At 52.4% G+C, this 10793-nt stretch overlaps 7 protein-coding genes across 7 annotated transcripts; 4 read left to right on the top strand and 3 right to left on the bottom strand.

The window, feature by feature from the left end:
* Window positions 1–370: 370 nt before the first annotated feature.
* Window positions 371–901, top strand: AYO20_07160 (hypothetical protein; the record flags this gene model as incomplete). Its single annotated transcript, XM_022645447.1, has 1 exon — window positions 371–901. The coding sequence occupies one exon, from the start codon at window positions 371–373 to the stop codon at window positions 899–901; it is 531 nt and encodes a 176-aa protein (XP_022498665.1).
* A 26-nt stretch (window positions 902–927) lies between these two features.
* On the top strand, window positions 928–2322 carry AYO20_07159 (hypothetical protein; the record flags this gene model as incomplete). The annotated part of the gene is made up of 1 exon (XM_022645446.1): window positions 928–2322. The coding sequence occupies one exon, from the start codon at window positions 928–930 to the stop codon at window positions 2320–2322; it is 1395 nt and encodes a 464-aa protein (XP_022498664.1).
* A 282-nt stretch (window positions 2323–2604) lies between these two features.
* Window positions 2605–3157, bottom strand: AYO20_07158 (hypothetical protein; the record flags this gene model as incomplete). The annotated part of the gene is made up of 2 exons (XM_022645445.1): window positions 2605–2627; window positions 2680–3157. 2 exons carry the CDS (start codon window positions 3155–3157, stop codon window positions 2605–2607), a joined length of 501 nt encoding a protein of 166 aa, XP_022498663.1.
* Window positions 3158–3979: 822 nt separating this feature from the next.
* AYO20_07157 (hypothetical protein) lies at window positions 3980–4794 on the bottom strand (the record flags this gene model as incomplete). Its single annotated transcript, XM_022645444.1, has 3 exons — window positions 3980–4553; window positions 4648–4720; window positions 4773–4794. The coding sequence occupies 3 exons, from the start codon at window positions 4792–4794 to the stop codon at window positions 3980–3982; spliced, it is 669 nt and encodes a 222-aa protein (XP_022498662.1).
* Window positions 4795–5798: 1004 nt separating this feature from the next.
* Window positions 5799–6769, top strand: AYO20_07156 (hypothetical protein; the record flags this gene model as incomplete). Its single annotated transcript, XM_022645443.1, has 2 exons — window positions 5799–5973; window positions 6036–6769. 2 exons carry the CDS (start codon window positions 5799–5801, stop codon window positions 6767–6769), a joined length of 909 nt encoding a protein of 302 aa, XP_022498661.1.
* Window positions 6770–6858: 89 nt separating this feature from the next.
* AYO20_07155 (hypothetical protein) lies at window positions 6859–8062 on the bottom strand (the record flags this gene model as incomplete). The annotated part of the gene is made up of 4 exons (XM_022645442.1): window positions 6859–7161; window positions 7215–7657; window positions 7709–7826; window positions 7883–8062. 4 exons carry the CDS (start codon window positions 8060–8062, stop codon window positions 6859–6861), a joined length of 1044 nt encoding a protein of 347 aa, XP_022498660.1.
* A 1025-nt stretch (window positions 8063–9087) lies between these two features.
* On the top strand, window positions 9088–10681 carry AYO20_07154 (hypothetical protein; the record flags this gene model as incomplete). The annotated part of the gene is made up of 3 exons (XM_022645441.1): window positions 9088–9536; window positions 9588–9705; window positions 10577–10681. The coding sequence occupies 3 exons, from the start codon at window positions 9088–9090 to the stop codon at window positions 10679–10681; spliced, it is 672 nt and encodes a 223-aa protein (XP_022498659.1).
* Window positions 10682–10793: the final 112 nt, after the last annotated feature.

Raw genomic sequence — 10793 nt, 5'->3', positions numbered from 1 at the left:
CTTTGAGTCCCCCCCTTTCCCCCCCTCGAAAATCTCTAGTTACAAACTTCGTCAACCATTCACCCACCCGTCGAATTCCATCCCAAATCTCCGCAAAGGGGCCACAGGCAACAACAAGAAAAAGTCTCTGCCTGCACACTGCATCCCCTTCTCCTTGACTTATTCTTCTCCCGACTCTCTTTCATCACGCTCATTTGCACTTCCACCCCAACACTGCACTTTGAATAATCTTGTAAGTTCTACAACAGTCAGCAATGCTGGACGCTGTGTGACCGCCAATTCGCGTTTCATTACTGACATGGACTTGTCAAGGTAATCAATTCAACAGCGACCTTAATCTCTATCGAAACGCCCATCCTTTCAACTCAAAATGGCCAGAATCAGCATTCCCATCGATGCCCTCACTTCCCGTCTCAACCTGAGTGATCGCTTTAACAGCGTCCGGTCGCAGTCGATTGCGTCGCGCTTTGCAAACATTCGACCCATCTCCGAGTTTCTCGACTTGAAGAGATTGTCAAAACCAAACAACTTTGGAGAGGTGCAGGCCAGAGTCAACTACAACCTGAGCTATTTCTCCAGCAACTATGCCGTGGTCTTTGTCATGCTCAGCATTTACAGCCTGCTGACCAACCTATGGCTTCTTTTCGACATCATCCTGGTCGTGGGCGGCATGTGGGCAATCGGCAAGTTGGGGGGAGCTGATCTCGAGATCGGCACCTTCCGAGCGACAACCTCTCAGCTGTACACCGGCCTCGCTTGTGTGGCTGTTCCCGTTGCCTTCATTTCTTCTCCTATTGCAACTTTCCTATGGCTGATTGGAGCTACCGGTGTGACCATCCTTGGCCACGCCTCACTCATGGATAGACCAATCGAGAATGCTTTTTCCGAGGAGGCGGTCTAGGTGGTCGGCCGCGAACTCCATACGATATGCCCCCTGGGGGAAGACCACCAAGGGGACGAGGCGGGCGGAACAAGGACAGATTGTGGGAATTTCAACAGCAACAACGCTCGTGGGACTACAATGTTCGTGTGGAGGAATTGGACACCGACGACGAGATATCGCCGCACGGTGTTGAGCCCGATCAGGGTTATGGTCCATCAAGATTTCGCTCAGATGAGCTTCACTTTACTGGCATAGATTTAGGTGGGGGAGTTGTCCGCCGACGGCGTTCAGGTGATTCATTCGGCGATGATTTGACCCCTTCGGATGACGAGGACGATTATGACCCTTATGCAGGCCTCGTCCGGAGACCAGACATGCAGATGGCTTACAGGGAGAAAGAAGACATGCTCGTCCAGAGAGCTCTGGATAGGATAGCGCGCGCCCGGGCTCTGGGTAAGCCCAATGTCAAGTTGAGTCGAGCTGAAATTGATGCGTTGAAACGCCTAGAGCTCGACCGGAGCCAGACTCCTCCACAGACCCCTGCAGCAGCAGCGCCACAGGCTCCAAAGAGCAAAAAGGAAGTTGCCAAGCGCAAGCCAGTCGAGGTCCGCAAGGTGTCAGGCAAAAAGTCTTCTGGTGGTTCTCCTGCCAAAGGCAAGACCGCAGATAGCCGCAACCGAGGAAGAAGTTCTGCCTCAAACAGTTCTCCACGCGAGAATGTTGACAACTCGGTCGCCTACGCATTGCCCCCGGCGGACGTCGACTACGATCGAAGGTTGCCGTACACGCAAGGATATTATGTGACTGGTCCGCGTCAGCTCGAACCGCTCCGCCACAGCTCTCGCACAAACTCCAACCAGTCTCTGCGGCAACAACAAATGCAGCAGGCCCCCCCTTATCAGCAACATCCTTATTATTCGCATCGCTATTCCTCTAATCCGGACGTTCTCTACAACAATCACGGCTCCAACTCCCCTCGTTCCTCACGGCCTGACCCTTCCGAACCTAACTGGGAACCTCGTGCCCGCTCGACTTCCAGCCTGGTTAACGTGCCTCTGGATCAGTTGCCCTACCAGACGAGTGTGGGGAGAGCGCCAAGGTTTGACCCTGCCGACCCACGCTTCGCCTCGCCACAGCGTCGCGTCGTGTCTGGTCCGGCGGGTGTTCTACCAAGCCACGTTGGGATTCGTCGTCAACAAGACGAGCTTTTTCTTCCGGATGAACAACCAGAGGTCTACAGATACCTAGCACCATCTGACACAGACAACCAAGACGAGGACGACAGCGACTACACCCCAGAAGACGAGGTGGTTGAAGTCACGGAAAGACCAAGTGGTCAATACGCGATTCAAACGAGAAGTGCTGCCGCAGGGACATCATCGCAGAGGGTTCGGAGTAACGGGAAAGGCACGGCCGGGAAAAGTAAAAAGGGAAGATAACACAGGGGCATGGGCATGGTATTCGCAGGGTTTGCATGTGTTAATAGGTTTTCACTAACGAGCACACTGGTGCTGACGTCGAATGACTCCAGCTACGAGGAAGGATCGTTGATCAGGTTCATGTTATGGCTTGCTTTCAATGAAGAAATGGAAGAAACTTTCTTCAGTGCGTTTATTCATTCCAGGTTCGAGACATTTTCGTGATTTTCAAAGCCCTGCCTCCCGCTATAACATTGTTCATTCCCTCCGTCAGATGTAGACCTCCCAAACTTGCCGTCGCGATTAGATGAACATCTTTGCTATTCCTGATCCCCGTCAATGTCATTCTGTTTTGGGGGCTGTCAAAGCAAAGCTTACCTGCAAGAGCGCCAATGCTGTTCCCAAGCCCACCACCCATGCCGGGCAAGGCACTGCCAGCGCCAAAGTCCCTCGCGCCTCCGCGGGCATAGAACCGTTCGGTCGTCTGGGTCATCTCCCGCCCGCCCATCATCCTCTGCAGTCCCGCGGGGAGTCGAATGCCCACGGTCCCCAGCAACTTGCTTAGCGCCCCGCCCGTGATCAGCGGCAGAATGACCAGGACAAACGTGCGGACGGGATGCCGGCGCATCCAGTAGTATATCTCTTTCAGGAAGCGGCGTATGCGGTTCACGAAGCCGGACCGGGGGCGCGCGCGGGACGAGTGGCCGTGGCCTCGCGACGAGGAGCCGCCACCGAGGCCGGAGAAGAAGGAGGACGCGCTGCGCGAGTACGACGGGCGGGAGGCGTAGTAGGAGCGGCGTGAGGGCGAGGGAGAGTTGCTTCGCTGCGAGCGAATTCCCTGGTTCCAGAACCCCATCCCCAGATGTTCGCGTGGACGTCAGCGCAGCCTATGAGGGCCAATCGTCGTAGACAGTCCGATTTGGGATGTGCGCGGCGCTTGACGGGGTCGCTCGATTTTGCGGATCGTTGTCGCCCGCGTCTCGAGAAGATGGCTTTGCTCGTTACTGGGATTTGCTCACGGGAGAGAGCTGCGAGGAGAACGATGAAAAGATGCGAAATGGCGAGGGTTCGTCAAAGGACCCCTGAGCTGATGGTTCACGAACAAAGTGCATGCATTGCAGAGGCCGAGCAACTCTGGTTTGTAGACCGCTCAGCGGACAATTCGAGTGGCTGGACAAAAACCGGGGGGGCTTGGTGGGCACGATGGGGCACTAGGGGTGCACCGGGCCAATCAAACGCCAGCGCCGTAGGCAGTGCTTCAAAAGGGTATAGATCTCCATTGATATTAATTCGCAGCCTTTTCCCTGTCAGGGAGGCAACTACGAGGTACGATCTAACTTAATGCACATGAGGGGGTCTCCAGATGTAAATCATCCCCAAGGGCGGAATACTCGATCTCATTTCTGGGTGTCTCCATCCCAGGCCTAGACAGGGTGGAGGACACCCATCGTATCAAGTCCGCAGTTGGCCATTGTAAACATTCTACGGGTATCTTACGGAGAGTTGTTCTGGAGTGCATCTTTGTCAAAATCGACGAACAAGACAAAGCACAACTCCCCCAAAATGTGTATCATAACGACGAATGATATATGCCACGAACACCATGCGTTATCCCCAATCCAAAAAGGTATCACTCTGACACGCCGGGTACCGCCCAAAGCCCATGTCCGTCCGTTCTTCAACTGATCGCGCCGCTAAACAGCTTCGCAGCAAGCTCGCTCAGTATGCGAGCTTTTTGACCCTGGTCGAGCGCTTGGAACACCTCATAGACCGACTTCCCTTGCTTGTCACGTATGGCGCCCATCTTGCTGCCGGCTGCAGCACCTGTCACCATGCCGACAGAGTTGCCGACAATGAAACCGAGAACGCCACCCGAAATACCTCCGGCGATAGTCCAGAACCGCTTCGTGGGCGTGTGAGTGTCATCGGCCAACTCGTCCTCCTGCATCATCTCTTCAAACGCACTCTTGAACTGTTCGTTTGCAAACTGGTCTTCTTGTGCGTCTCCCGCCGGTCGACCAAAGCCGAACATGTTGAACCAAGACTGGGGACCCGTCTGCGGAGGGGGCCTGGGAACTTCTTCGTCGGCAGACTCGTCAAAGCTCGTGGTGCCGTGGAAACGCCTTGCTTCGTCGTATTCTCGCCGTCTCGTGGGCTCGGACAGAGTGTAGTAGGCGTCATTGATCTTTTGGAACATTTTCGTCCGCTTGGGACGCTCGTCCGAGTCGGCCGCAACGCGATCTGGATGCCATCTGCCAAAATATCCGTTAGTATTGAGACGAGAATGTCGGCACCCAGCGACAGAGATTTCCTTCTAATATTCCAGACTGTGGTAGAGAGACTTACTTCAGCGCGGCTTTCTTGTAAGCTCTCTTGATTGCTTCCTGGTCGCTGTCGGGGGCAACTTCGAGGACAGCATCTCCTTCCAATCAGCATGACTCTCTATATCTTGCTGAGATAATGGCACTTACAGTAATCGGGTAGCTCAGACATTTTGACCCCTTGCGAGTCTGCCTGCCAGACTCAGGGTTCCAGTGGGGCGGACCTGGAAGGACAGCGACAGGAACCTTGGTCGGAACGGGGAAACGACTCCGTGACCTCGTAGAAAACGATGTGAGCGCTGTAGAGACAATAAAAATAGTGGGCGCGAGGCAAAGACGAAAAGTGGCAGAAAGAGGGCAAGAAGGATTGCATTTGATCGCAGCCTACTCGTATGACGAGCCGCGGGCGCATGACGTCGACATCCTGCGTTTCAAGCCACAGTGGCTTGGGGGGCTTTCTAACCTGCGCTTGCTCCGGTACGCCAAGGCGCTAGTAATTTTTCGAGTCTAGATTCCCATCGAGCCATGTTTCACGACTGACTCGGACTAGCTCGCGTCTAGCTTGACGTTGGCTTAGGCTTAGCTAGGCCAGCTCACCTTACTAGCTACATCGGGGTAGTGGCCTAAAAGTCGTCCCTCTTCCAGACTGTTAAGACAGGTGCTGCAGCCGGCAGCAAGATGGGCGCCATACGTGACAAGCAAGGGAAGTTATCTTCAGAGATGTGCATATCGGACAATTAAGCTGGTTCAGCCATCCAATAAGTCATTGTTTATCAGCGACAAAGGGGGCCTGCGTAGGATCCCACATAAATTCAAGCTCCCTTGAATTCTAAGTGATATTCATCTCGGAGATACCTGTGACTTGCGCAACGGTTAGTCTCGGTAGGATTGGCAAAGGTATTTCGACTGGCAAGCATAGTTGGTTGGTGTAACATATTGTGCTCGCCCACGGGTGTTGTGCGACACGAGATGCGGATTATAGAACGAAGAAAAGGGTAATCTGCAATTCTGTAGTTTCAGAGCCATCATATTGTTTTGCCACTTCCCCGGCAAACTTGACCGACAGTATTGTCCCGCCTCCGTCTCTCGAATATTTATCACGCGGCGACGGCCCTGCCATCCATTCTAGATCCGAGAGCATTTCTACAGCTTATCTTTCACGTTCATCCCGCTATTATGGCACAAATAATCCACCACCCAGATATAAAGGTGTATGACGACATCACCCTGCCATCAGTTCTCAGTTTGCGCCTACAAAATGAGATGCATGGTCCGGACGATGATTGGAGTGGAACGACTGATCCTGCTAAGCGGAGAAAAATTCAGAATCGCCTACATCAAAGGGCATGGAGTAAGCATATCTATGGGTTACTATACTCATTCAAGTCATGGTCTTTTAACTGAACCATGCAGGAAGGCGACAGGTGATGCAACGAAAGCTCGGCGTCGCGGCCAAAGACCCAAGTGCGGACTCGGAGGTTGTGCGGCAGGGTAGTCGAAGCCCTGATACTTTGTACTCAGAGACGTCAGAGCCACCGATCAATCTATGGCGATGCTCGGATGACGTTGATAAGACCCAGAGGTCTCTCGCTCGCTTCGAGGATTATGCTTATTCGCGATATCTGGAAGGGTCTCCGCGAACAGACCTCCTGCTGACGCTCATCAAATTCAACGTTTTCAGAGCACTCATGGCAAATGATAAAACCCTTGGGTTTGTTAATCAGTGGCTTCAGTGTGAGGCTATTTCACCCTTTTTCCGCTCCCAGGACGGAGCACAAGAAGCCGTACAGACATGTCCCGCAAATCTTAGGCCAACCAATCTACAGCTGATTGTTGAGCACCATCCATGGATCGATCTACTGCCCGATCCAAGGATGCGTAATAACATTCTGCTACTGGGCGATGATTATGACGATGAACCACTCTGCCACGACGTCGTGGACAATCGTCACGGCAAACAATCGGAGAGCCTTATCGTCTGGGGTGATCCATGTGACCCGGACAGCTGGGAGATCGGCGAAGATTTTTGCAAAAAGTGGCCTTCGGTTGTGCAAGGCTGTCATCGTCTATTCAAAGCAACGAACAACTGGAGGGTTCGACGGGGCGAGCCGAAGCTCTTTCCGGATACTCTTTGTACTCCCAGATGACAACGTCATGCAACTACTGCTGTTATTCTGGTGGAAGCTCTGGCTAGTCGTATGATACAGCTTAGGACATGCAGCGAGGAAGACAATGCTCACTGATGGTCCTCATTTACCAACACATATCGGTATCTTGCCTTGCCATTATCCAGGTCCACTATCGCCTGATTTGCATCCTTCATTGGACGCTCTTCCACCCATGGCTTCACATTCTTCTCAGCCGCCAACTGAAGCATTTCTCGAATTTCTCCTGGTGCGCCGATCATTGAACCAGCAAGCTTCTTCCTTCCGATGATTAAGCCAAGCGCTGGTACCTCAAACACTCCATCGTCAGGATTGCCAACCTGAACTAGAGTGCCATCGCGTCTCAAGAGAGCAAGATAGCCGGCAATGGGCATCTACATGATTGGTCAACGTCGTGGTCTTTCGTCAGTGAACTTGAAGAACGTACCTTTGACGAAGAGATGGTTGAGATGAGCAGGTCAAACGAGCCAGCAAATTCGGTGTCCCACTTGGGATGATCGTCTGTTGCAATGTAGCTGTCTGCTCCCATTTTGAGGGCATCTTGCTTCTTACTCTCCTTGCGGGAGATGGCGACAACAGACTTCGCACCCAGTGCTTTTGCCCAGAGAACGGCAAAATGGCCCAGACCACCCAGGCCAATGACACCGACGTGCTTATCCGGTCCACATCCGAAGTACTTCAACGGTGAATATGTTGTGATGCCAGCGCATAGCATTACTGCTGCCGAAGCAGAAGGAATGGCGTCTGGGATCTTGAAGACAAAGTGGGACGGAGAGCGGTTATACAATGCGTGACCCCCGTATGATTTGTCGCCATTCAGATGGAAGCTTCCGTATGTGCCAACGTGGTGGGCGCAGAAATGCTCATTCCCTGACGCGCATTCGTCGCAATGGCCTTGCACACGACCCAAGCAAGAGTCACCTTGAGCGCCGACTCCAACTCGGTCTCCCACCTTGATACCACCTTCAACTTTCGTGCCTACGCGTACAGCTCGACCAACAATCTCGTGGCCGACACAACATGGATATGGCGTCGGCCCCTGCAGATTGATTCAGCGCTCGCCCGAGTGGTTTATGTGTTGATCACGGGACTTACCCAGCCGCTTCGGAGGACATGGAGATCCGAACCGCAGATGCCGCTGTGTGATATCTGAATGTCGACGTCTGTTTCTTCCCAGGTCTTGGGCTCGAACTCTTGCCAGACCATCTTCCCCTTGTCAGCAGTCTTGTCGAGGCCTAGCCATCCCATGAACTTGTAGTCGGTGGAGCCAGCCATGGTTTCTTATTTGGTCGACAAAAGCGGTGTCTCGAGGCTTGGGGTCTGTCTGTAGCTGGACTTATTCGGGGGTTGGCAGTAGAACAGGAAAACAGCAATGACCTCTTCGTTGGATTGCGCGGATGGTTGGTGCTTAAATACCCAACGCACTCTCAACGCCTCTATGATACGGCATTAAATCGTCTCCATATCGGCAAATTACAGGTGCTGGTCTTCATAGTTTTCTCGTCTGAAAGTTTACGGACATGACATCGTCGGTTCCACTATGAAGCCTTTGCATAAGCAATCTGCATCCGATGGATGTGTTTTGACGTCGTCTCCCCTGCAGTCGTCGCAATCGACTAGCCACCCGAAACAGATCGGCGTGCCATGCGAGCCGACGATTGACCCAAGCTCTGCAGAGTGTTTATGCTTTGCATGCATGTCGATTGCCCATGTCACTTTCACGCCAGGTGCCCGAACGCACTGGCACACGCATGAAATGGGTCAAATCCTGAGAGTCGTCACCGGGTCGGGTTGGGTATGTGATAGTGGCGGACAGCCCGTCAGGATCAAAGTTGGGGACGTCATCTGGTGCCCGCCTGGCACAACGCATCGGCATGGAGCTGACAATGATCGCTACATGTGTCACCAGGCGACCTCCTTTGGCGGTGTTACCTGGGAAGAAGAGGTCGGTGATCAGGAATATGCAAAGAAATCGGGGTGAGAATACAGAACTGTGAACCCAACCTTCATCCGAAAGAAATATCGAGATCATTTTAGACCCAAAGTTTCGAGCTCTGTATTGTGTCCGATTGGCCAAATTTGGTGGTCTCCTATCGCCACCTTCTGCTCGTTGGGTTTGCGCTAACGCAGACTGCTTATGGTGGCGTCGGTATTTGTTACAGGCACCCCAGATGCTCCAATCAAAATCAGTTCTGTTGTAGCATGCGGGGAGGCTTCAATTGATACATATTTGATGCCTATTTTGACGACTCGACAAAGAACTTCTAACAGCTTTGCATCGCATTCGATTTCTTTCGAGTATGTCGTTCTTCAAACCTCCCTCCAAAGCCCGAGAATCCGTTGGCATACCACCGCATCCTCTCCCCAAACGGCGTCCGTCAAAGTCTCCCCTCTGTCTCGGTGGCATCAGCATTGGGAGCTCATGGAGCGAGGTATTTGGCAAAAACGAAAGTCCAGACTCTCTGCTTGATGCCTCCTACGCCCTGGGTGGCAATTTCATCGACACGTCCAACACCTACAATGGCGAGGACTCTGAAAGATTTATTGGTGAGTGGATGGAGAAAAGGGGAATCAGAGACCAGATGGTTGTTGCGACCAAGTATTCTGCTGGCTACAAGGCGTACCAGAGAAATGAACTTCCCTTACAGAGCAACTACACGGGCAATTCGGCGAAAAGCATGCACATCTCTGTGAGAGATAGTTTGGCAAAACTAAAGACAGATTACGTTGACATCCTCTACGTACACTGGTGAGGTTCTGATATCAACAGGAGGTGACCAACCCCGACTGACTGTTTCAGGTGGGACTTTGCAACATCCGTGGAAGAAGTCATGACACATCTTCACGCCTACGTCATGGCGAAGCAAGTCTTGTACATCGGGGTATCTGATACTCCAGCCTGGGTGGTTGTCAAGACCGTAAGCAGTATATACATAACCGAACGAAGAAGTCATGTTGCATTTTGGGTGTCATTTTGTCCCGCCCAAAGACCCTGCTCTACTCCTCATTTCTCTTCAAGGTTGAAGCTCCCTCCCTGAAGTTCCTTTCTGGAGGAGCTCCAAGAGCCTTTTCGTCTCATCTTCGTTTCTCAAGGCACTCCAGGGCACCGGGCATTCTCCCCCTGGTCCCCATTCTCCTTTTGAGAGAGAGAATTACCACACTCACCTGCACCTCGCGTCGCCTAGCTTTCTATTCTGTCCCACTCACTACAAACGCCCACAAAGTATCTCGTGAAGAATGGAGTTTTGGCTACGTATTTGTGGGCTGCGCATACGGTTTACATACACCTCCGCTCTATCTGATCGGTTAACAAGGGGGTAGACGGGTATCAGAGATACCGCAGTACATAAAATCTGCTCATTTGACGACTCCATGGCTGGATCAGCTGAACCATGGCGGATTCGGGAAAATGTGACCCGCTTGTACCCTTTTATCTTTCCGTGGGAGAAAGTTGCAAATGGGTCAGCAAAGGGGAGGGCAGTTTCGGGAACTACTGTAGCCCATGACGACTGAGAAGAATTCGATGTCGTCGCTGATTGGTAATGCTGATCGGTATAATTATACAGCTGTCAGCTCAGAAGGCAGCTTCTACAGGAGAGATGACAGTGCAACAACACGCCAAGAGTTACCCGATGGAGATGGGCACTACAAGTATATAGCCAAAGCAGGAGGCGTTGCAGCATGGTAGGACTTAGGGGAGGTCTTCCTACCACCTAGTGTTTTGTATATATACGATCAGACCTGGCCTAAGAAGAGGTATAAGACAGACTAATGCATAACCTTGCTCAGATCCTGCGCAAATCAACACCTGCCTTGCCCGACCTCAAACAGAAGCAAAGTACCTTTGTGCCTGGCGTACCGCCCCTCGCAGGCGGCCATCAGGTCGGCTCGTAACACGTTCATGACAAGTCGATTGTGGGCAACGCTGCTAGGAGCCATTCGATGTAATCACTGAGCATACTATTCATTTCTCTCATTACGCTTGAGGCATAAGTCTCAACAAATC

The sequence above is a fragment of the Fonsecaea nubica genome, assembly GCF_001646965.1.
Source record: "Fonsecaea nubica strain CBS 269.64 chromosome Unknown Scaff48, whole genome shotgun sequence".
Classification (NCBI taxonomy): Eukaryota; Fungi; Ascomycota; class Eurotiomycetes; order Chaetothyriales; family Herpotrichiellaceae; genus Fonsecaea; species Fonsecaea nubica.
This window is presented reverse-complemented; position numbering and strand designations above follow the sequence as displayed.